The sequence below is a fragment of the Mytilus californianus genome, unplaced genomic scaffold (genome assembly GCF_021869535.1).
Source record: "Mytilus californianus isolate M0D057914Y unplaced genomic scaffold, xbMytCali1.0.p SCAF_1, whole genome shotgun sequence".
NCBI classification, from domain to species: domain Eukaryota; kingdom Metazoa; phylum Mollusca; class Bivalvia; order Mytilida; family Mytilidae; genus Mytilus; species Mytilus californianus.
In genome coordinates, this window is record NW_026262581.1 from 59,796,547 (window position 1) to 59,823,910 (window position 27,364).

General features: G+C 32.2%; 1 protein-coding gene across 1 annotated transcript in view; it reads right to left on the reverse strand.

Annotated features, from left to right (window-relative positions):
* The window catches only part of LOC127705186 (histone deacetylase 11-like), a 31,762-nt gene that overhangs the window by 2,163 nt on the left and 2,235 nt on the right, over positions 1-27,364 (reverse strand). Inside the window, exons 3-10 of the mRNA XM_052209465.1 lie at positions 25,082-25,182; positions 21,807-21,923; positions 21,068-21,250; positions 20,379-20,475; positions 19,467-19,536; positions 15,579-15,687; positions 14,970-15,159; positions 13,392-13,433 (exon numbers count right to left, since the gene is read on the reverse strand). Coding sequence (XP_052065425.1) covers positions 13,429-13,433; positions 14,970-15,159; positions 15,579-15,687; positions 19,467-19,536; positions 20,379-20,475; positions 21,068-21,250; positions 21,807-21,923; positions 25,082-25,182 — 872 coding nt within the window. The 3' untranslated portion in view covers positions 13,392-13,428. The remainder of the gene's footprint in view (positions 1-13,391; positions 13,434-14,969; positions 15,160-15,578; positions 15,688-19,466; positions 19,537-20,378; positions 20,476-21,067; positions 21,251-21,806; positions 21,924-25,081; positions 25,183-27,364) is intronic.

The window sequence follows — 27,364 nt, forward strand, 5'->3', positions numbered from 1 at the left end:
CATAACTTTTGGTTTAGGATAACTTAAGTAGAGAACAGAAACTAAAAATTCAGTAATTTTTCTATTTGTAAACACTCATAACTCTAGAACGGTTGTGTATAAGTTTTATAACATTTGGTTGAGACAAACTAAAGTTAGAGAATGCAAAAAGAAAAATTCAGCAATTTTTATGTTTATAAAGGGACATAACTCAAGAATGGTAAAAGTGTTGCCACCAAATTTCGTACATAATCTGTATTATGTAGTTATAAGCATTGTGTATAAGTTTCATAACATTTGGTTGAGACAAACTAAAGTTAGAGAACAGAAAAGAAAAATTCAGCAATTTTTATGTTTATAAAGGGACATAACTCAAGAATGGTAAAAGTGTTCTCACCAAATTTCGTACTTAATCTGTATTATGTAGTAATAAGCATTGTGTATAAGTTTCATAATATTTGGTTGAGGCAAACTAAAGTTAGAAAACGGAAACAAAAAAATTGTACTTGATCTTACTTTTGTGGTAATGAATGTTGTGTATAGGTTTCATAATGTTTGGTTGGGGCAAACTTAAGTTACAGAATGGAAACTAAAAATTTTGCAATCTTTTGATTTATAAAGGGGCATAACTCAATAATGGTTAAAGTGACACTACCCAAATTCAACTTGATCTGTGTTTTATCAGTGGAAGTCAAAATTAAACATTGCATTGTATAAAGTATTGATTGTAGTTAATAAAACTATAATCATGGACAAAGGAAGATAACTCCAATTTTAAAAATTACTTGATATTTAGAAGAAAATAAAACTTTTGCAATTTTTCCATTTATTAAGGGGCATAACTCTAGAACGGTTAAAGTGACGCCACCAAAATTCAGACTTGATCTGTGTTTTGTGGTAATAAGCATTGTGTATAAGTTTCATAACATTTGGTTGAGGCAAACTTAAGTTAGAGAACGGAAACCAACTTTAGGACGTACGTACAGACGGACAAGGGTAAAACTTAATGCCCCATTCGCTACAGCGGGGGTATAAAAAAATTAACACTTGAGTAAAGAAGATGAACTATCCTAATGAAAAATATTTAAAGACACATATTTTAATAGCAGTCATTTTTAAAAGCAAAATTTAGCTGTTTTGAATCAATCTTATTTAGTATCTGAGACTATAATATAATCAGGAAGTTTATTTTTATTTATTTATAAATTTAAATTTTGGAGCATATTTTACTTTCATTCAGTTTATACTAAACATAATACTTATGCAGGCAAGGGAAACATAAATAAAATGAGTAATATAGTATTGATATACCAACATAACACAGTAGCTCCAAATGGAAGTTTTGTTATTGGAAGCCATATTAATTATGTGAATCAGCGGAATAAAATATGTAGCATACAAAATGTAGGATAAGCCAAAACACATAATTAACTGTAACTGGTGATGATTCATAGCCTGACTGAATACAATAGCAGGTAACTTTATCCTACATTACAAAACAAAGGTGTTTGAACTTTTAACACTGATGATTAATATACTATTACCCTTAATTTTTAAAAGAAAGTATTGAAGGCATAAATAATGCTTCATTAATTATAACCCCTCCCCCAACAATTTTTTGTTTGGGGGGTATATAGTTTTGACTTGATGTTTTGGCAAAGCACAAGCTAAAACATCAAGACTGCAGGACTACCATGGGATTTAAAACATGTAACACTATTATTAGACTTCATATTTCGGCAAATCATAAGCCAAAACATCAAGACTGGATGACTACCATGTACTTTAATTTCAATAAAGATACCCTATACCACAATGTAGAAGCCCAACTACTGATTATACCGTTAGGTTAAATGTTTACCGCAACATGTAAATCAGTTGAATAAAGTTTACCGTAACTAAGGAAAATTACACTGAATTTTAACTGAAAGGAGAATTAATCCTGTATAGATGTCCGCCAGATACAGAATAACTCTTATCTGCCTGATACAGGATAACTTTTATCCGCCAGATACTGGTCCGAGTACACAGTTATTTCGTAGTGCATTTCTTTTAGACAATAAAGAAAATTAAAAAATCCCACCTGCGCTTTCTCAATAATATTTTTACAGTGTGTTGTACTACTTTTGGGACAAATTATATTAAAATTATAGAAAACTTCATCGGCTCTAACTCAAAATATGGACAATTTTATGTTAAGGGGTTCTTGAAATCTTTTGACAGCTTCCGAAGTGCTAATTTTTAACCTTTTTCAGCTGGACCAAATCACTACTTTACTTTAAAATTCATGACCCAAATTTTTTTACAGTGTCATTTCACCCCCTTACTTGCTATTTGAGGCATAAAACATGGAGAAATAAATTTGGAAGGGATATAAAAAAAATTGGCAAGTAACACACTGTCCACACTTAGGACTATTCGTGGACAACGAAAATCAAAGGACGATAACTGTGTACTCGGACCTAATAGGATAGAAAAAGTTGACCAATCTTAATAAAACTTGGTATGACCAAAGCTTAATAAATTATAAGACTGCTTACAAAGTTTCATGGCAATAGGATATATATTATAGACAATATGATTAATTCTATATTCAACTTTGCGTGTTAAATTTAGACGTTAAAATTGAAAAATTTCAACTATCAACATTTGGGGCTTTTAAAATTCAAATTTTGCAAAAAAATACTTTTAAAATGCCTTAATATGTAATATATCATGTATTAAAAGCAATAGAGTACTCATTTGATATATCAGACTTAGCATAATTATTTAAAAGTCAAATCTATATGAGCCTGTGCCTAAAAATGGAGGTTTTCCAATGAAGGGGAGCCTTACATGAAGATGTAATATTTTCCAGCAATTTTAAATTTGTGAAGCTTTTTGGTTATAAATAATCCTTACATATGTATTTAATGTACTTTAAATGGAAAGAAAACTTACAAATAACATATCATATTAGTTTAAAAGGGTCTTAGGCCAAGTAAGACTGAAAATAATTTAGGGTCAATTTAGGCCGTAGCACATATTTACATTTAAAAATGCATATTGAAGCTATAGGAAATAAAAATTTGTGTCTTTTCTATCATTTCTATACTCAAGTGACATGATACAATAAATCTGAGCACAAAAAGACTCTTGCATTCAACTTTTTGTGCAGACAGTATGGTCTGATACAAAGATTTTTCACTTTTTAGTGAAAAACTTGCATGCAATTTTAGTCTCAACAGGCTTATATTTGAACCACATGCTATCCTACAGAAGAAAAGAAAGATATTATGTGAAATGAAACAGGTACAACAGACATTGTTAAGTTCTTTTTATACAAATTTAGTGAGATATTTATGATGGACTTCAACTTTTATGTACCAAGCTCCTCACATTTAACTTGATCCAAACAGGGCGTTAGACGAGGGTCATTTATACAACACATTTTGCACATATTGTCTGAGATAATCTTCTTTTCTGTAGATTCAGAGTTCACAGATGAGTAACACAACTGGATTAAAGCATAGAAACACAAATATTGACACATGAAAACCTGTCAGGTAGAAAGTCAGAATGCCACTTATGCATCAAAATTGAATAAAATGCTCCGCAGGGCGCAGCTTGATATGACCGCAGAGGTCGAACCCTGAACAGTTGGGGCAAGTATGGACACAACATTCAAGCTTGATACAGCTCTGAATTTGGATTGTGATTAAATATTTGAAACAGCATAGGTTTCTGACACAGAATGAATGTGGTCTAAGAACTTATAAAATTTTAAATTGGACATTCACCTATTATGGACCAATATCCAAAATCTAAATACATGGTTAGATTCAGCATATCAAAGAACCCCAAGAATTCAATTTTTGATGAAATCAAACAAAGTTTAATTTTGGACCCCGATTTGGACCAACTTGAAAACTGGGCCCATAATCAAAAATCTAAATACATGTTTAGATTCAGCATATCAAAGAACCCTAAAAAATTCAATTTTTGTTAAAATCAAACTAAGTTTAATTTTGGACCCTTTGGACCTTAATGTAGACCAATTTGAAAACGGAACCAAAAATTAAGAATCTAAATAAACGGTTAGATTCGGCATATCAAAGAACCCCAATAATTCAATTTTTGATGAAATCAAACAAAGTTAAATTTTGGACCCTTTTGACCTCAATGTGGACAAAGTTGATAACGGGGCCCAAAAATCAAAAATCTAAATACATGGTTAGATTCAGCATATCAAAGAACCCCATATATTCAATTTTTGTTGAAATCAAACAAAGTTTAATTTTGGACCCCGATTTGGACCAACTTGAAAACTGGGCCCATAATCAAAAATCTAAATACATGTTTAGATTCAGCATATCAAAGAACCCTAAAAATTCAATTTTTGTTAAAATCAAACTAAGTTTAATTTTGGACCCTTTGGACCTTAATGTAGACCAATTTGAAAACGGAACCAAAAATTAAGAATCTAAATACACAGTTAGATTCAGCATATCAAAGAACCCCAATAATTCAATTTTTGATGAAATCAAACAAAGTTAAATTTTGGACCCTTTGGACCTCAATGTGGACCAATTTAAAAACGGGGCCCAAAATCCAAAAACTTAATACACGGTTAGATTCAGCATATTAAAGAACCCCAAGAATTCAAGAATAAAACCCCATTGAAATTGATCAAGAAATAAGCAATTTATACGAAGTATCTTCTTTTGCACAATACTGTGCAATTGAATATTTCTTGCTATTGCGCAATACTGTACAATTGACAATTTCTTGCTATTGCGCAATATTGTGCTATTGGATATTTCTTGCTATTGCGCAATACTGTGCAATTGAAGATTTCTTGCTATTGCGCAATACTGTGCAATTGAAGATTTCTTGCTATTGTGCAATACTGTGCAATTGAAAATTTCTTGCTATTGCACAATACTTATTAGATAATAATTTACACATCCTGTTTGGTGTGTATCTCCTACCATATCATTATTATTTGCTTTTAAATATTAATCAGAAATAACCAACTTAAAATGGAAAATTTTAAAAGAAAAAAAAAAGGAAAAAAAGAAAAAAAAAGAAAAAAAAAAAATCCCCCCCAAATTTTTTGAACCCCCTTATGATTCATCACCCCCAAACTCAATCCCAGCCTTCCCTTTGTGGTATGGTACCTTGCAGTACAATTTCAGAGAGATCCATACACTTGAACACAAGTTATTGTCTGGAAACTAGAAAAATGCTTATTTTTGGCCCCTTTTTGGCCCCCAAGTCCTAAACGTTTCGGGCAATTACCCCCAAACTCAATTCCAGCTTTCCCTTTGTGATATGGAACCTTGTAGTACAATTTCAGAAATATCCAAACACTTACACACAAGTTATTGTCATGAAACTAGAAAAATGCTTGTTTTTTGCCCCTTTTTTGGCCCCTAATTCCTAAAATTTTGAGGCAATTACCCACAAAATCAATTACAGCCTTTCCTTTGTGATATGGAACCTTGTGGTACAATGTCAGAGAGATCCATACACTTATACACAAGTTATTGTCTGGAAGTTACAAAAATGCTTATTTTTGGCCCCTTTTTGGCCCCTAATTCCTTAACTGTTGGTACCATAACCCCCAAAATCAATCCCAACCTTTCTTTCGTGGTATTGAACCTTATGGTAAAATTTCATGGAGATCCATTCACTTAAACTAAAGTTAGAGTGCGAAAACCAATGTGTCATCGGACGACGCCGGACGACGACGACGACGACGCCAACGTCATACCAATATACGACCAAAAAATTTTTAATTTTTGCGGTCGTATAAAAAGCTATGAAATGCTTATTTTGCCATATAATGCCAAAATTGGTCATTTTTGCAGAAATTCTATCAAATAAAAGTTTAAATCCTTTAGTTTTATGCTATTTGACAAATTGACACCATCAAATCATTCAGGGAAGTTGCCAAAGTACAGATTCTATATTTCCTGATTTGACCTCTTAGGTCCGAGTACACAGTTATTTCGTAGTGCATTTCTTTTAGACAATAAATGAAAATTAAAAAAATCCCACCTGCGCTTTCTCAATAATATTTTTACAGTGTGTTGTACTACTTTTGGGACAAATTATATCAAAATTATAGAAAACTTCATCGGCTCTAACTCAAAATATGGACAATTTTATGTTAAGGGGGTCTTGAAATCTTTTGACAGCTTCCGAAGTGCTAATTTTTAACCTTTTTCAGCTGGACCAAATCACTACTTTACTTCAAAATTCATGACCCAAATTTTTTTACAGTGTCATTTCACCCCCTTACTTGCTATTTGAGGCATAAAACATGGAGAAATAAATTTGGAAGGGGTATAAAAAAAAATTGGCAAGTAACACACTGTCCACACTAAGGACTATATTCGTGGACAACGAAAATCAAAGGACGATAACTGTGTACTCGGACCTGATACTGGATCTATATAAATAGGGTGCAACTATTAATTATATAATCCATCATTATGCCTCTGAAGAAGGTGTTTGGAGAATGGAAACTGGTCAGGCTATGAATCATCACCAGATGCAGTTAATTATGTGTTTCTGCATATCCTATATTTCAAAAGGGAAACATTAATAGTTTATCTTAAAATGGTTTAATTTCCTTAGATTTCAAACTATATATTTTCTTGTTGATGAATGAAAATTATGTATTGAAAGTAATACACTGAATACATTTCCAGAATATGTTGCACAGGAAAAGAAAGCAAAAGCTTAAATAGCCCTGGTTTTTTTTAGAAATCAAAATATGTATGGATCTTGAGAAGTGTTTTTTAATATATTTATTCCATTAAAAAAGAAATTCTCAGAAACTATTGAAATCCAATAATTTAAAAATCACAAAATTTTTATAAACCATCAATTAAATCTTGAAGATTTACTAAGGGATCCAAGACTTCCACATATGATGGCTATATGAAAATGTTTTTAACTGCACTAAATAATGCATTTTTATATCCTCCTGTTTTTTCTGTAAAAATGAGATGTTTCAATGCTTGTCAACAACGTGGCTCTAACATAATCAAATCCGATCTACAACCTTGATGGATTTGGCAGTCAACCTTACAACCTGATGTCACATCTAAAAGGACCTGTGACAGGTCAAAACATCCAAAACCGAGAATCAGACCAGTTTAGAACTGCTTAAAAGTGACCCGGTGACCTGAGGCAATTTTTAAACATGACCTTGTGATATAAAGGGGGCACCCTACTTGACCCTAAACAAAGGAGACTGAATGGTGATCTCTAGATTTTATTTATTTTTTAAAATTTGCCTTAAGTTATTTGTTGTCTTTGATTAACTGAAAATCCACTTTCTTCTTTTTCATTTAAGATAACTAGAGAACAAGATAACAGGACAGTTGCCCCAGTATAAAGTGAGTCAAAAAGAAATAAGACATAAGCAAAAAGTAAGAGCAAAGTAAAAAGACCCAAAGACTAAGATATTGAACAGTTATAAAGATTGTTTTCCTTTGATAAGAGTATTTTCAAATGCATGTTGAAATTTGCTGTCACCAGCAATGATCCAAACTTTGTTTTCCTGAGGGTTAATCAGACTTGTTGCCTTTTGCAGGCATTTTACCAGCTGAGTTTACTTAAGTGAATTTTTTAAACAACTAGCAATCAGTCAGGATCATAAAGACAATTTTGTTCTTGGTTTTACAAATCACAAGCAAATCACAAACCTTATATATTCAACAAAATCTTTTTTTCAATCAATTTACTTTTGAAACATAACTTAAACCATCTAACGTGCTGTTAAGTCACACCTACATACAAATATGTAAAATTGGTCTTTTGAAGGCATATTGGATATTTAATAAGTCAAAAATATATTTAACCTCCCGATTTTTTTTTTTGGTCATTTTAGGGAATTTAAAAATCCAAGCCTTTGCATCACAAAGAAATATTGTATACATTTTTATGATTATAATTTACTTTGACATTTCAGAATCATTAAAAACCATGCTTTTTCTGAACTCTTAGTGACCTGAATGTCAAGCTTTGAAAATGACAAAAACTAATGAAAAAATCCTGTCCCTTTGTCATAACACCATATCCCTTCTTTTCCATAACAGTTAGGGGCTCTTTTCACACAAAATCTTAAGATAAATAAAATGCTCCGCTAGGCGCAGCTTGAAACGACCGCAGAGGTCGAACCCTGAACAGTTGGGGCAAGTATGGACACAACATTCAAGCTTGATACAGCTCTGAATTTGGATTGTGATTAAATATTTGACACAGCATAGGTTTCTGACACAGAATGAATGTGCTCTAAGAACTTAAATTTTTTTTATTTACCTATTATGGTCCAATATCCAAAATTTAAATAAATACACAGTTAGATTCAGCATATCAAAGAACCCAAAGAATTCAATTTTTGTTATAATCAAACTAAGTTTAATTTTGGACCCTTTGGACCTTAATGTAGACTAATTTGAAAACAGGACCAAAAATTAAGAATCTAATATAAATACACGGTTAGATTCAGCATATCAAAGAACCCCAATATTTAAATATTTGATGAAATCAAACCATATCATTATTATTTGCTTTTATATATAAATCAATAAAATGCTCCGCTGGGGCACAGCTTGATACGACCGCAGAGGTCGAACCCTGAACAGTTGGGGCAAGTATGGACACAACATTCAAGCTTGATACAGCACTGTATTTGGATTGTCATTGAATATTTGACACAGCATAGGTTTCTGACACAGAATGAAAGTGGTCTAAGAACTTAAAAATTTTAAATTTACCTATTCAAACCATATCATTATTATTTGCTTTTATATATAAATCAGAAATAACCAATTTAAAATGGAAAATTTTAAAGAAAAAAAGGAAAATAAAATTCCCCCCCCCCCCCCAATTTTTTGAACCCCCTTATGATTCATCACCCCAAACTCAATCCCAGCTTTCCCTTTGTGGTATGGTACCTTGCAGTACAATTTCAGAGAGATCCATTCACTTAAACTAAAGTTAGAGTGCGAAAACTAATGTGTCTTTGGACGATGACGACGCCAATGTCATACCAATATACGACCACAAAAATTTTTTTGCAGTCGTATAAAAATAACCAACTTTAATTGGAAAATTTTAAGAAAAAAAAAGGAACCCCCCCCCCCCCCCAAATGTTTTGAACCCCCTTATGATTCATCACCCCCAAAATCAATCCCAGCCTTCCCTTTGTGGTATGGTACCTTGCAGTACAATTTCAGAGAGATCCATACACTTGAACACAAGTTATTGTCTGGAAACTAGAAAAATGCTTGTTTTTTTGGCCCCTTTTTGGCCCCAAATTCCTAAACCTTTAGGGCAATTACCCCCAAACTCAAACCCAGCTTTCCCTTAGTGATATGGAACCTTGCAGTACAATTTCATAAAGATCCATACACTTACACACAAGTTATTGTCCTGAAACTAGAAAAATATTTTTTTTTTTGCCCTTTTATGGCCCCTAATTACTAAAACTTTGAGGGAATTACCCATAAAATCAATCCAAGCCTTCCCTTTGTGGATTGATACCTTGCAGTACAATTTCAGAGAGATCCATACATTTGAACACAAGTTATTGCCTGGAAACTAGAAAAATGCTTATTTTTGGTCCCTTTTTGGCCCCTTATTCCTCAACTTTTTGGGCAATTACCCCCAAACTCAATTCCAGCTTTCCCTTTGGCATATGGAACCTTGTGATACAATGTCAGAGAGATCCATACACTTACACACAAGTTATTGTCATGAAACTAGAAAAATGCGTGTTTTTTGCCCCTTTTTTGGCCCTAATTCCTAAAATTTGGAGGCAATTACCCCAAAAATCAATCCCAGCATTCCCTTTGTGATATGGAACCTTGTGGTACAATGTCAGAGAGATCCATACACTTACACACAAGTTATGTCTGGAAGTTACAAAAATGCATATTTTTGGCCCCTAATTCCTTAACTGTGGGTACCATAACCCCCCAAAATCAATCCCCACCTTCCTTTTGTGGTATTGAACCTTATGGTAAAATTTCATTGAGATCCATTCACTTAAACTAAAGTTAGAGTGCGAAAACTTATGTGTCTTCGGACGACGACGACGCCAATGTCATACCAATATACGACCACAAAAATTTTTTTGCAGTTGTATAAAAATAACCAACTTTAATTGGAAAATTTTAAGAAAAAAAAAGGAACCCCCCCCCCCCCCCCCAAATGTTTTGAACCCCCTTATGATTCATCACCCCCAAAATCAATCCCAGCCTTCCCTTTGTGGTATGGTACCTTGCAGTACAATTTCAGAGAGATCCATACACTTGAACACAAGTTATTGTCTGGAAACTAGAAAAATGCTTGTTTTTTTGGCCCCTTTTTGGCCCCAAATTCCTAAACCTTTAGGGCAATTACCCCCAAACTCAAACCCAGCTTTCCCTTAGTGATATGGAACCTTGCAGTACAATTTCATAAAGATCCATACACTTACACACAAGTTATTGTCCTGAAACTAGAAAAATATTTTTTTTTTTGCCCTTTTATGGCCCCTAATTACTAAAACTTTGAGGGAATTACCCATAAAATCAATCCAAGCCTTCCCTTTGTGGATTGATACCTTGCAGTACAATTTCAGAGAGATCCATACATTTGAACACAAGTTATTGCCTGGAAACTAGAAAAATGCTTATTTTTGGTCCCTTTTTGGCCCCTTATTCCTCAACTTTTTGGGCAATTACCCCCAAACTCAATTCCAGCTTTCCCTTTGGCATATGGAACCTTGTGATACAATGTCAGAGAGATCCATACACTTACACACAAGTTATTGTCATGAAACTAGAAAAATGCGTGTTTTTTGCCCCTTTTTTGGCCCTAATTCCTAAAATTTGGAGGCAATTACCCCAAAAATCAATCCCAGCATTCCCTTTGTGATATGGAACCTTGTGGTACAATGTCAGAGAGATCCATACACTTACACACAAGTTATGTCTGGAAGTTACAAAAATGCATATTTTTGGCCCCTAATTCCTTAACTGTGGGTACCATAACCCCCCAAAATCAATCCCCACCTTCCTTTTGTGGTATTGAACCTTATGGTAAAATTTCATTGAGATCCATTCACTTAAACTAAAGTTAGAGTGCGAAAACTTATGTGTCTTCGGACGACGACGACGCCAATGTCATACCAATATACGACCACAAAAATTTTTTTGCAGTTGTATAAAAATAACCAACTTTAATTGGAAAATTTTAAGAAAAAAAAAAGGAACCCTCCCCCCCCCAAATTTTTTGAACCCCCTTATGATTCATCACCCCCAAAATCAATCCCCGCCTTCCCTTTGTGGTATGGTACCTTGCAGTACAATTTCATAGAGATCCATACACTTGAACACAAGTTATTGTCTGAAAACTAGAAAAATGCTTGTTTTTTTGGCCCCTTTTTGGCCCCAAATTCCTAAACGTTTAGGGCAATCACCCCCAAACTCAAACCCAGCTTTCCCTTTGTGATATGGAACCTTGCAGTACAATTTCATAAAGATCCATACACTTACACACAAGTTATTGTCCTGAAACTAGAAAAATGCTTGTTTTTTTGCCCTTTTATGGCGTCTAATTACTAAAATTTTGAGGGAATTACCCCTAAAATCAATCCCAGCCTTCCCTTTGTGGATTGGTACCTTGCAGTACAATTTCAGAGAGATCCATACATTTGAACACAAGTTATTGTCTGGAAACTAGAAAAATGCTTATTTTTGGTCCCTTTTTGGCCCCTTATTCCTCAACTTTTTGGGCAATTACCCCCAAACTCAATTCCAGCTTTCCCTTTGGCATATGGAACCTTGTAGTACAATTTCATACACTTACACACAAGTTATTGTCATGAAACTAGAAAAATGCTTGTTTTTTGCCCCTTTTTGGCCCCTAATTCCTAAAATTTGGAGGCAATTACCCCCAATATCAATCCCAGCATTTCTTTTGTGATATGGAACCTTGTGATACAATGTCAGAGAGATCCATACACTTACACACAAGTTATTGTCATGAAACTAGAAAAATGCATGTTTTTTGCCCCTTTTTGGGCCCTAATTTCTAAAATTTGGAGGCAATTACCCCCAAAATCAATCCCAGCATTCCCTTTGTGATATGGAACCTTGTGGTACAATGTCAGAGAGATCCATACACTTACACACAAGTTATGTCGGGAAGTTACAAAAATGCATATTTTTGGCCCCTTTTTCCTTAACTGTGGGTACCATAACCCCCCAAAATCAATTCCCACCTTCCTTTTGTGGTATTGAACCTAATGTGTCTTTGGACGACGACGACGCTAATGTCATACCAATATAGGACCACAAAAATTTGTTTGCGGTCGTATAAAAATAACCAACTTTAATTGGAAAATTTAAAGAAAAAAAAAAGGAAAACCCCTCCCCAAAATTTTTTGAACCCCCTTATGATTCATCACCCCCAAAATCAATCCCAGCCTTCCCTTTGTGGTATGGTACCTTGCAGTACAATTTCAGAGAGATCCATACACTTGAACACAAGTTATTGTCTGGAAACTATAAAAATGCTTGTTTTTTGGCCCCCTTTGGCCCCAAATTCCTGAACCTTTTGGGCAATTACTCCCAAAGTCAATCCCAGCCTTCCCTTTGTGGTATAGTACCTTGCAGAACAGTTTCAGATAGATCCATACACTTGAACACAAGTTATTGTCATGAAACTAGGAAAATGCTTGTTTTTTTCCCCTTTTTTGGCCCCTAATTCCTAAAATTTTGAGGCAATTACCCCCAAAATCATTCCCAGCATTCCCTTTGTGATATGGAACCTTGTGGTTCAATGTCTGAGAGATCCATACACTAACACACAAGATATTGTCTGGAAGTTACAAAAATGCTTATTTTTGGTCCCTTATTCCTTAACTGTTGGTACCATAACCCCCAAAATCAATCCAAACCTTCCTTAACTGTGGGTACCATAACCCCCCAAAATCAATCCCCACCTTCCTTTTGTGGTATTGAACCTTATGGTAAAATTTCATAGAGATCCATTCACTTAAATTAAAGTTATTGTGTGAAAACCAATGTGTCTACCAATATACGACTTGCGGTCGTATAAAAATCATCAGAAGTTATACGAAAAGGTCATGACTTACAAGTATTTATTTCTCATAAGATTTTTTGTGAAATGAGTGCCAGAACTACATAACAAAATAAATAGGATAATAAAATGATTCAGTTGAGAATAAAATAATAAAAATACTGGATAAAATTAGAACATGCTGCAGAAAAAAAAAATGACAGAATAAATAGATGAAATGATTAAATAATAAAATACTAACCTGATTATTGCTGGTAGCTTTACATTTCAAAGTGAGCTTAACTAAGTGAAGTGAAAGATAAATAAATAAAAACAAAGCTTACATAAATTAAATTTCCTAAATGTGCACAGAGAATATCTTCAGCCTAAAAAGAGAAAACATATTAAAAAAATACACAAAAGAAAACAACATAAAGACAACAATAATGCAAGTATAAAAAACAGGAAAGATCTAAAAATGTGCATATATTACAACTCTTTCCTGTCAGGTTGCTGACTAAATGGCCTAAGAACACAATCATTTTGTAATGCATTTCTTTTGAACAATAAATGCAAATTGAAAAAAATTGCACCTTCGCTTTCTCACCAAAATTTTTACAGCATGGGGTACTACTTTTGGGACAAATTATATCAAAATTATAGAAAACTTCCATCATCTCTAACTCAAAATATGGAAACTTTTATGTTAAGGGGGTCTTGAATTCAGTTTGAAAGCTTTGGACAGACTAATTTTAGACCTTTTTCAACTGTACCAAATCCCTACTTTACCTTAAAATTTATGACCCAAATTTTTTTACTGTGTAATTCATTGCCTCACTTGCTATTTGATGCATAAAATATGAAGAAATAAAAGGTGTCTACACTAGGACTATATTTAGAGACAGCAAAAATCAAAGGACAATAACTGTGTTCCTGGACCTAATAAATATGAAGTCATTCTGTTCAGTAGTATTTAAGAGAAGTGTGATGAAAATATTTGTTTGATGAACAGACAGACATGGTAAATGCAGTATAGCCCCACTCCTTGGGTTGTTATATAGTAACTGTAATATACTTTCACATTGTCTTATAAATGTCTAGAAATGAGAAAAACTAATGCTTTCATTGGATAAACTGCATTTATGAGTTATAATTTTTGTAAGGTCTTTGTGTGATTTTTGTATAATTTCTACAAGCTGCAACTTTTGCTAGCAACATAAATTTCATCTTTCGGTATTTATTTTGATGTGTGTTATGGTCTGAAATAAACACAAGCTGCGACTAAAATTGCTTAATCTCAATAAAAAAAAAAACTCACTCCAACCAATGTTTTCCTAATTGTTAGTTTACAAACTTAACTGAATATGTAGAAAGTTTATATGATAAAGGTTTTACTACATGTAATAAATCAAACTTAAACAAAGGGATCACTTTATATATTATACCTAACTTGATAAGACAAACTAGAATGACCTAATCACAAAACTTAGACTAAAAAATGGTGGGCAAACTTCTGAAAAAGAGAGGCAACAGATACCAAAGGGACATGCAAACTCATAAGTCGAAAATAAACTGACAATGCCATGGCTAAACAATGATTAAGACCAAAAGACAAACAACAGTATATAAAACATAACATAGAAAATTAAAGACTAAGCAACACGAACCTCACCAAAAACAGGGGTGATCTCACATGCTCCGGCAGGGTTAGCAGATCCTGCTCCACATGTTGCACCCACAGTGTTGCACATGTAAGTACAAACCAGGAGATAACTCTAATTCTGAAGGTCACATTCTGGGAAAGTGAAAAGCCAACATAATAAATTATTTTCACTAACATAAGATGCACGCGACACCCATGACATACAAAGATAAAGAAATCTACAACTGTAGCCTTTTGGACAATATCATAACTAACATACGTTTTGAGTTGGTTTTCTGAAATGCTTCAGCACCATCACATTTGATCAACTTTTCCCGATGTAAATTAAGGATGGAGTCAGCAATTATTCTAGCTGTAGTCTTCTGGTAACCTCCACTGGTTACCATCAAAATAGGAATACATCTTGATCTGACCTTACTGAAAACTAAATGATCTCTGTCTATTATTCCCTGAAAGATAGGAAAAAAGAATACTGGTTAGATTACAACTGATTTAGGTACTAAAATGAGACATGAATGTCATGTTTAAAAGGTGAAACATTTTTTCATCGGATGCAAAAACTTTTTTCAGGACATTAGATAGTAATCCGTTAAATAATCTTGAATACTTACATCTTAAACCAGAAATTCATGTCTATTTCATAATAACTTTTTTAACACTGATCTATCAAACCTAAACCCCAAAAACTATTTTCTGTTTTCTATCTAATCAATGGGACACAAGACAGGAGTAACAAACAAATAATTGAGATATGCTGGTGATTACAAATATCAAATTAAAATTACTAAATATTAGGGAGGAGGGGGGGTAGATTGTAACCCTTGGCTTGCTGATGCAATCCACTATGTCAAATACTAAAATACTATACCTGAGCAGTTATCGATAAATTACCAAGTGGATCACCTTCAAGTATGTCAGTACCAGCATTATAAACAACAACATCTGGTGTAAACTCATTTAAAGCTCTTTCTAAATGTCTGAAATTTAAAATAATGCTCAGTTACTTCAGAAAAGTGGCTTGTTTATTTAATTACATCATCTACAAATACATTTTTTTTAAATTTAGAATTTATGGTTTCCTGTGTCGTTTAATTGTTATTCAGTGAAATTAGAAGATTAATTTCTATGAGAAAAAAATAAAATTTCATTTCAACATTGTCATAACAGCATATATATATATATATATCATTAATGAATAGGAAAAATATAATACAAGTACCTTTTTTAAAATGTGATTCTTTCACAGTAATCAATGTAATAAACAGCATAATTGCCCTTGGAATTCAAATATTGGAATTATACAACTTGAAATAATATCTTAGATTGTTGCTTAAGTGCATATGATACAGATACAGGGGAGGTAATGACGTCACTAACATAAACTGTTATTTTTCATGAAGTCAAACTGTGACATATTGGTAAAAGATGCATTTTTGGACAGATTTTAATCATTGGCTCAAAAACGAGTACATGGACCCCTCTTTTTCAAAATATTAATTGACTTGATTATGTATGAAGATTATTTTTATGAACAAATCACTGATGATTTTTTTTCAAAATTAGATAAATATACATCAAAAAATGTCTGTTTTTCCTACAATCACGAAATTTAACAATAAAATGCTTCGCTGGGGCGCAGCTTGATACGACCGCAGAGGTCGAACCCTGAACAGTTGGGGCAAGTATGGACACAACATTCAAGCTTGATACAGCTCTGAATTTGGATTGTTATTAAATATTTGACACAGCATAGGTTTCTGACACAGAAAGAATGTGGTCTAAGAACTTGAATTTTTTTAATTTACCTATTATGGTCCAATGTCCAAAATCAAAATACATGGTTAGATTCAGCATATCAAAGAACCCCATATATTCAATTTTTGTTAAAATCAAACAAAGTTTAATTTTGGACCCCAACTTGGACAAACTTGAAAACTGGGCCCATAATCAAAAATCTAAACACATGTTTAGATTCAGCATATCAAAGAACCCCAAGAATTCAATTTTTGCTAAAATCAAACTAAGTTTAATTTTGGACCCTTTGGACCTTAATGTAGACCAATTTAAAAAACGGGACTTAAAATTAAAAATCTAAATACACGGTTAGATTTGGAATATCAAAGAACCCCAATAATTCAATTTTTGATGAAATCAAACAAAGTTTAATTTTGGACCCTTTTGACCTCAATATAAACCAATTTGATAGCGGGGCCCACAAATAAAAATTCTAAATACATGGTTAGATTCAGCATATCAAAGAACCTCATATATTCAATTTTTGTTGAAATCAAACAAAGTTTAATTTTGGACCCAATTTGGACCAACTTGAAAACTGGGCCCATAATCAAAAATCTAAATACATGTTTAGATTCAGCATATCAAAGAACCCCATATATTCAATTTTTGTTGAAATCAAACAAAGTTTAAATACTGGACCCTATCTTGGACCAACTTGAAAACTGGGCCCATAATCAAAAATCTAAACACATGTTTAGATTCAGCAAATCAAAGAACCCCAAGAATTCAATTTTTGTTAAAATCAAACTAAGTTTAATTTTGGACCCTTTGGACCTCAATGTAGACCAATTTAAAAAACAGGACCCAAAATTAAAAACCTAAATACACGGTTAGATTTGGAATATCAAAGAACCCCAATAATTCAATTTTAGATGAAATCAAACAAAGTTTAATTTTGGACCCTTTTGACCTCAATATGAACCAATTAGATAACGGGGTCCACAAATAAAAAATCTAAATACATGGTTAGATTCAGCATACCAAAGAACCCCCTATATTCAATTTTTGTTGAAATCAAACAAAGTTTAATTTTGGACCCCAATTTGGACCAACTTGAAAACTGGGCCAAAAATCAAAAATCTAAATACATGTTTAGATTCAGCATATCAAAGAACCTCATATATTCAATTTTTGCTAAAATCAAACAAAGTTTAATTTTGGACCCGTTGGACATTAATGTAGACCAATTTGAAAACTGGACCCGAAATTAAAAATCTAAAGGAGACCCCTGAAAACGGGATTATTGTACTCCCGTCGGGAGGTTCACATGTATGCCTATTCAAACCATATCATTATTATTTGCTTTTATATATAAATCAGAAATAACCAATTTGAAATGGAAAATGTTAAAGAAAAAAAAGGAAAAAAAAAATCCCCCCCCAATTTTTTGAACCCCCTTATGATTCATCGCCCCCAAACTCAATCCCAGCTTTCCCTTTGTGGTATGGTACCTTGCAGTACAATTTCAGAGAGATTCATACACTTGAACACAAGTTATTGTCTGGAAACTAGAAAAATGCTTGTTTTTTGGCCCCTTTTTGGCCCCAAATTCCTAAACGTTTAGGGCAATTACCCCCAAACTCAATTCCAGCTTTCCCTTTGTGATATGGAACCTTGCAGTACAATTTCATAAAGATCCATACACTTACACACAAGTTATTGTCCTGAAACTAGAAAAATGCATGCTTTTTTTGCCCTTTTATGGCCCCTAATTACTAAAATTTTGAGGGAAAACCCCCAAAATCAATCCCAGCCTTCCCTTTGTGATATGGAACCTTGTAGTACAATTTCATAAAGATCCATACACTTACAAACAAGTTATTGTCATGAAACTAGAAAAATGCTTGTTTTTTGCCCCTTTTTGGCCCCTAATTCCTAATATTTGGAGGAAATTACCCCAAAAATCAATCCCAGTATTCCCTTTGTGATATGGAACCTTGTAGTACAATTTCATAAAGATCCATACACTTACAAACAAGTTATTGTCATGAAACTAGAAAAATGCTTGTTTTTTGCCCCTTTTTGGCCCCTAATTCCTAAAATTTGGAGACAATTACCCCCAAAATCAATCCCAGCATTCCCTTTGTGATATGGAACCTTGTGGTACAATGTCAGAGAGATCCATACACTTACACACAAGTTATGTCTGGAAGTTACAAAAATGCTTATTTTTGGCCCCTTTTGGCCCCTAATTCCTTAACTGTTAGTACCATAACCCCCAAAATCAATCCCCACCTTCCTTTTGTGGTATTGAACCTTATGGTAAAATTTCAATGAGATCCATTCACTTAAACTAAAGTTAGAGTGCGAAAACTAATGTGTATTCGGACGACGACGCCGGACGACGACGACGACGACGACGCCAACGTCATACCAATATACGACCACAAAAATTTTTTTGCGGTCGTATAAAAATGAATTATTTCTAAAGAATTGTTGCGCAGACTTAAAGTATACTTATGTTGAGAAGATATTATAACTGGTTTTATAAAACTCCACTTTTTTTTATCTTCTGAAACACAAAAGTTAGATATGTCTGTCCAAAGAGTAGAAAAGTCCAAGAAATCAAATTTTGAGTAAATGTCTAATATTTCGACCCCATCTATCTCTAAAAGAAGCACATGAAGTTATATTTTTATTACATATTTGAATTGACTACGTCAAAAGTAGCTTGCATGCAAATTTTCTTTAAAAAATCCTGACAGGATCAAAACTGTATTGTATGCCTTCAATGACCAGAAACAATTTCATGCATAATAAGTAGGAGAGCAAATTAACTTCATATAATATAGGTAGGTCCTGCAAGGTAGGTCCAATGAGATGAAGGAATTAACTATCAGATTTAAACTGAAACCTTCTGTTTCTAATCCCATTGAATACAGTTTGTTGTTTTAAAAAAACAGAAGATGGAGTCATCAATGATTTAAGATTGCTTTATATAGTGTTTAAAATTTTTTACCTTTCAACAAGTTCTAAATAGTCACGGTCTTCTGTATAATGTTGAAGCTCTACTTTTCTTTTAATAGCTCCTGAAAGAAAATTAAAAAAACAATTTTACCCCCTTTCCTCCTACTGCAAACCCTCCCCCCCACCTCCCCCAATAAAAAAAAAAGAAAAGAGAAAAATGGAAAAACAAGTTCATTTCATATCACATACAGCCATTTGATAATGATAATAGATAAGTATAATGCAATTGTTGATAGTAAATAATAAACATAGTACCAATTAAACCTTCTGATGTAGAATCTTATATATCAAGCCAAAAATTACTGATGACTGACCTTGACATTATCATGAGTTAAAACACACATAACAATAATGTATCTTATAAATGTATTTTTGGAATTTACCAAAAACTTTGATTGAGAATTGAGAGCAAAGGGGGAGGTTTTGTGCTCACAAAGTCAATTTAAACCACCATATGTTAACTTGTTAAGTGCCTGTAAAGTATGACAGAAATTTTATCACTTTGTTTAGTGCATCTTTTTTAATTAGACTCTGATTTCAGTGTCAGATTGTTCATTGCTAAAGACCATTTGGTGACTAGATAAATATATAATATGTGGGTACACGTTAATGAGTCAATGTATAATTTGCATGACATCAGGGGCAACTTCTGGTTCATATTTGCCACTAAAATCAGGTCTTTATACTTTATGACTCTTACAAACCCATTAATAGAGGCAGTGGTATATACTATTTGTCTATAAAAGAGAATTTGTAAAACAAGTTTGTCACACAGTTAGTTTTTGTGTCTGTTAGTTATATTAACATAAAATCATGTTTTAAATGTGTTGTTATCAAACTATAATAATTTACTTCCTTTGTTCATCATTTATGTAATACACACACACACACACAGCATACTTACTTTTGGCAAATCCATCCTGTGGATATATTCCTCTGTTGTAAACATCCATTATGTATACTTTTTCATCATCCATAAAATCACGTTCATGACCATTTCCCTTAAAACATTCAAACATGAAATATACAGTGTATGCTAAATGACTGAAATGTTTTGATCATGCTATAATTTAAAATTGAATGTGATAAATGTCTTCGCATTATATATATCATTTAGTTATTTACTTCCAATCCAATTATTTATGAGGGAAAAACATCAATGTTCTTTTCCATGGCAAATAATTAACTTCCATGAGGTAAGATATGCTCTGTATCTATAGAAACAACAGGATTTGACTCATTTATAGTAGATTGTCATAATTCAGTTTAACCTCTAAATAATCTAATAATCAGTGCATAAGGTTGTTCTGTGCTGTACACAAAATTGCAGTCTGAAATATAAACATATAAATACAGTGGCATATATATTAGAGTGAAAGCAGGCATGATATATCTATATCAACACAAATCTGAAAATCTTTTTGATATAAAAACCAAGCTTCATTTCTGCACCCATAACCAATCACATTAACCCGCAAGTAAATGACAGATAAACAGGGTGATAACTATACTATCACATCCTTGTATTATGCACATGCTGGTTTGTGTCACCTTTTCTTAACAATTTCTTCTCTAAAAAAATATGATACCTACCTGATGTGCATCTAAGTCAATAATCATAGCTTTAGCTACACCCTCAACACGTTCAAATAAGAACTTTAATGATAATGTTATGTCTGCATATGCACAAAACCCTCCTCCTTTCTCAGCATGGCAATGATGAAATCCTCCACCTATATTGATGGCCCATCCTCTTTCCATAGCTAATTTGCCAGCCTGTGAACAATGATTTCATACATTTTTTCTAGTGTATTTTAACTAAATTCCAAATGTAAGTAATGTAATGTATGAAAGTTGAAGTTCAATAAACAATGAAATAAAGAGCTGCATCCAAACATTAAATCATTTCAGGAAACTTTTGTAGTTGTTACAAGAAATATATGTATGCCTTTTTTTCTTTCTTCTCTATATAAGGCCATAATAGTGAGTAAATTTACAAGAAATAAATAAATATTGTTTTTTTTTTAATCTGCGTATTGCAATGAAATCTGTTTACACCAAACCCTTTCAAGACTGAAGATTTTGATCACCTATGACAGGTGTTAAGGTCAGGCATATTAAATACCTTCTAAATATCAACTGACTTCCAGAAAAGAGAATTAATTAAAGAGAGATTGTAACTACAACGGATTGCATTAAACAAATTTCACTGCACTACAATCGTTTTCTTTAGAATAATAAATACAAGTGTAAACAGTCTTTTTTCAGCAATTTTATAATGTAAATTTAATTAAAAACAGAGATCTTATTAAACTAAGCCAATATTACATACCAATATAGTACCTCCTGTGTGATATCTGAAAGGTCTTAATACTTTTCGTTGTACAATGAAATTAGGTAACAAAGCCACAGGTGGCACCTCTGTTATCTGGGCCACATTTAAACTCCACTGAAATTAACAAAAATATGCCTTACTCTTTTATCAAGTGTTTTTATTCATATCAATATTCCATGTAAAGCACACTTTTTGTTCTATTCAAAATTTAGTTGCTTACACTGACAAAGAAGGTTAATTTAATGCATTCTATATTAAATAGATAAATAAAACTTAAACCAAGGAACCTGCATCACTCTTCTGATCCCATACCTAAGGCAAAATTCTCTAAATACCTCTGATATGAATTGATACACAAGCCACATACTTACACATACAAGTTAATTACACACCTTTGATTGTGATTGTGGATTAAAGCAAACACATTTTATCCAAAATGTTTATGGAACTGACAAATACATTTAAAAAAATGTTCCCCCTTTTTCAGAATTGTATACTCATGTTACATTCGTACATCAAATTAATTAAAAGATGAAAACTCAAGAAAATTTGGTATCAATGCATTTATGTGTATCTTTCCAATAATTCCTCCTAGTGCTTGATCTAAAATATCTATCTATGGCATGCTTTTTTTTCTACTTGTCAACATTTATATTAAACAGATCTTCAATGTGATGAAAAAAGTGAACAGGCAATACAATTATGTACACCACAATTAAACATAGAAGAATTGACGACCTGTGCGTTGAAATGACTTTCAGGTCAATTTCCAGGTGCAATACACCAACTGTACAAAAATTCTTTTTATCATAGGGCTAGACTATAACATGCATGTATATCTATCACAGTGAAAGCAGGCAATGTATAAAGGGACATTTTAATTTTTATTGTTTTCCCTAATGAATTTAATTACACTTACATGCAAGAGTAGGATAGAGAGTGAATATCTTATTTTTAGAACTTATAACCAGATTTTTTGTCCCCAAGTTTTTAAACTAACTGTTCTAATTCAATTTTTTATTATTTTCATACAGATGTTTTGAAAGTGTTTACTTTCATAACACCAAAATAAATTTTATAGATGAGATGTCATTCTGAAAATAGAGAAAGCACCTGTAGAGAATTTTAACTGGTACAAAGCATAAAGTTTAAACAAATTTCTAATTTCAATTTCACCCTGATCTAGTACAATTTCATATATACTCAGATATACAATGTACCTTACACTAACAAAGATTGTTGTGTTATATTTTTTAGGTCCTAAATGCTTTAGTGAATTACCAGGAGTCCTTATTTTCATGAAATACTGGTTGATTTATAAAAGTACAATCAAATAGTAATAATTCAAATAAATTTACTCATAAAATAGACTTTAAACAATTTCAAATTTGGTTCTTTTTTTAGTTTTTACTTTGTTGTGTTACTACGTTTATAGATTTGAGTTCAAGTCTAGACTGATCCTAGGTCTTGACACTTTCAGTTTTATACTTTTCAGCCCTTTAATAGTGTATGATGCAGAATAAATAATGAATCATAAATGTATCTTTCAAAACACCTTATCATAACTACCATCAACTAAATATCGTAACTTCCCATCTTTCCTGCAAAATTGATCAAAACCAATGATAAATTAACAGACACCATAATAACACAGTTTTCAGTGTTTTAATATAAATGTAGGAAGAGTATGTATGCTCATTTGTGGAAGGAATTACAGAAAATGACGGTCAATGTATGCTAACGTTTAATAAAAAATATGCAAATGGGTATGGTTACTATGGTAGCAAGTTAAAGTGAAATGTGTACAATGATCAGGTACTAACAACAGGCAAAACATACTGTGTAAGTCTTATCATAGCTTATTTGTTTGTTTATCTTGCTGAAAAGAAAAGCATTGATGCTTTACATAATGTAGATGTCTGTACATTGATTATGGAAAGTAAAATACATTCAATCTTGCTGATGAAATGTAGATGCCTTACAACCATTTCAAACAAATCAAGACTGTGAAATTGACATTTGCATAGGTGCAAGGTCATGTGACATGAAGCATGCAACAAGGACTGTGTACAATATAATACCTCATCAATTCCCTCCACGAAATCGGATAGCTATATAATGAAGCAGAAAATCTACTTGAGTAAAAAATTTTAGTATGTTAAATAGTAAAATAGAGCCTGTCTCACAATGTTTCATGAGATAGTAATATCTTGAAATAATATTTCATTAGATGTAGAAACTTTATGCTGAGAAATCATTTTCTTTGTTTATTTTGTTTTAAACCTTTCAATTTTAGTGTCTTAAAGTTTATAAAGGTTGGTTAAAAACATTGAATAAGACATTTCAAAGATTTGTTAACATAAAACAATCAAAATTAGTGCATATAAAATGGATGTTAAAACTGTTTAAAATATCAAAGCATGCTTTCAAAAATCTGAGACAGCATCTATCATCACATGTTAAACGATATATCTATAAATGTTAGTAAAATTGAATTACAATTGTTGTTAATTAAATTGTTGAAAAAAACATACAAAAGAGGGTACTGATGGGTAACTAGTATATTATTATATATATTGTCTAAGTACATGTACAACATTAATTACTCTAATTTGTTCAAATAACTTTATTAAAGTCATTTTTCATATTAACAAAAGTTATTCTAAATAAAATAAATAAATTGGTTTTTTCACATAAATGATATATACATGTATACAATATGTATGTTTATATATAAATGAAATGAACCCACTACAGAAGAAATTGACAAAGATGTAACATCTGGTTTCTTAAGTTTTATGTTACTATGCATGGTATCAGTATTTTTGAATATTTTTTGCCAATTTAGTATCAATGAAAACCAAGTCTTATCATATGTAATATTCTGTGCTTTGCTGTTGTCAAATGATGGGTAATAATCTCAATTTAAAAAAAAAATAAATTCATAGCATTGCATACTTTGACATTTCAAGCAAAAGGGCATTGGACTCCATCATAAATATCTTTTTCTTTCAAACAATAACACTGTGAAAAGCTTCTCACAAGATTTGTAATGTAAAGAATTGATTTTGGTTATATAATTTAACACATCTTTTTTTCAAAACCCATCTTTCTTATAAAAACATTATAACACTTAGGATTACAGTCTAGCCACAGAGAAAACAATACCCAATACAATGATATTGCTAATGAAAAGATAATGATTATACCTATTGTTAACACTTTAAAGTGACACCTGAGAAATGTTAAAGAAAACTAGAATTTTGGCTTACTTTGAGATCTTTGAGGTATTGTTGAGTATGAACAACCAATAAATCTGTTTGTGTAGCTTCTTTTGGTTTTACTATGGTCTTCTCTTGAATCAATTTAGCCTCTGAAAGTATTTACATACAATGTATAAATAAATAAGAGACAACAGAATAGGTAACACAAAAAAAAATCACTGATCAAACATTAAAATAGCAGGTGCACACTTGACAGAAATTATCTCTATGTGTTGCTACAGTTGGGTTGTCTGGCGACAAAATAAGATCTTTTGTAGTACATAGTAGGGACCAGCTGAAGTCTGCCTACGGGTGCAGGATTTTCTCAATGCATTGAAGACCCATCTGTGGCCTTGGGCTTTTTTCTGCTCTTTGGTCCGGTTGTTGTCTTTTGTCTCTTCCCTGTTTCCATTCTCTATTCTAATAATTTTTTTCAATAATTATTAAATCATATATCATTGTTCCAACCGTCATTATTTTTGGTTGATTGGAATTGTCATTGATTTTAGTTGTCGACTTTAAACACTTTATGTACATGTATTTATAGTCCTATATTATATATGATGAAAGGCTGTCCCAGAGCCATCACCCAAAATTCCTAAAGGAGACAATAAATGTATCAATCATATCTTTAAAGTTTGGCAGCTTTTCAAACTAGTCAATCAGACAAAAAATAACATGATGGGTTATTGGAATTAATCAGAGTGCATAAAAATCTATTTGTAAAGATTCCTATTTAATTTTAATTTATTTGTCATATATCAGGGATGGGCACGATTACTGACAAATGTAATTGATTAATAATTGATTATTTGAAGGACTTTTGTGTAATCGATTACTCTAATTTTTGTATGTCAATTGCAATCAATTACTTTATCAAAAGTAATTACATTACTTTTCGATTACTGTCAATTACATGTATATACTACAAAATAATATAAAATAAATGGGGAATGTGTCCATGGGACACAGATGATGCCCCAGCTTGCATATAACATTATAAATGGATATTACTCAAGAACTGTAAAAAGTGACGCTACCCAAATTTGTACTTGATCTGAGTTTTGTGGTAATAAGCATTGTTTACAAGTTTCATAACAATTAGTTGGGGCAAAGATATAGAAGAAAAACTTGGAACTTTACTGAAATTGTTTATTCTACGCAGATGACACAAATGATGGCAAAATACACCATGAGACCAGAGAAAGTGTCCATTGTGCAGAGTTGCTATCGGTGATGAATACCACTATCTAATGGAATGCAATTAATGCAACAGTCTACAGACAGTTAGAAAACTATTAACTGGCAGGAAATACTTATTGAACTGTAATGTTTTAAAATTCAAAACTATCATGAATCAAAAACAGCAATCAAAACTTCGAAAATTGGGCCAATTTATTAGAATTATAAATGACAAACAGGATTCTCTCTGATGTTAACCTGTTGGCTGTGCTGCTCCTGATACTGTTATAATGTAACTCATATTATATGTTTTTTCAACAAATGTACAATGCACTGTTATGTTAAATAATGTTTTTCTGCATACCTTTGTTCAGCTTAGGTGATACCAGACTAATGAAAATGATATATAATAATTAGTTCAGCTATGACATATATCTTTAAACAAGCATTCTGAGAGTATTGCATGGCAATACATACATGTAGTCCACTACCGGTTAAAAATTAATTGTACTGGAACAAAATGCTAACTTGATCTATAACTTGTCATGGTGTAAACTATATAACAATTATTAAATCAATATCTTCAAGAATGACGAAAAAAAGTGCAGAAAACTGAATATTTCAGTGAATTTTCCAAGTCCAAGGACCATAACTCTGCACAAAAATTATCAGACCGGAACAAAATTCGAACTTGATCTGTAACTTGTCATGATAAAACAATATACCAAATATCAAATCAATATATATCTTCAAGCATGAAGAAAAAAAGTGTGGAAAACTGATTTGCCGGACTGACAGAAGGACAGACAGACGGACAGAGTGCAAACCTAAAGTCCCCTTCAACTTCGTCGGTAGGGGACTAATTATACAACTAATAAAGAAAAATATTTGTATATATCCTTTCTGATAAAATTTTGTATGACATGAGATCTAGATTGTCCTTAAAGATGATATTAAAAACAAAACAAAAGTGACAAGAATAAAAATTTATCTTAAAATACTACTTAAAATTGACTCCTTCGTGTCATTACATAAATTTTGGATTATCTAGATTGCTAAAAACATAATATTTTGAAATACAATGTATATAGCTTTCAAAGATAGATAATC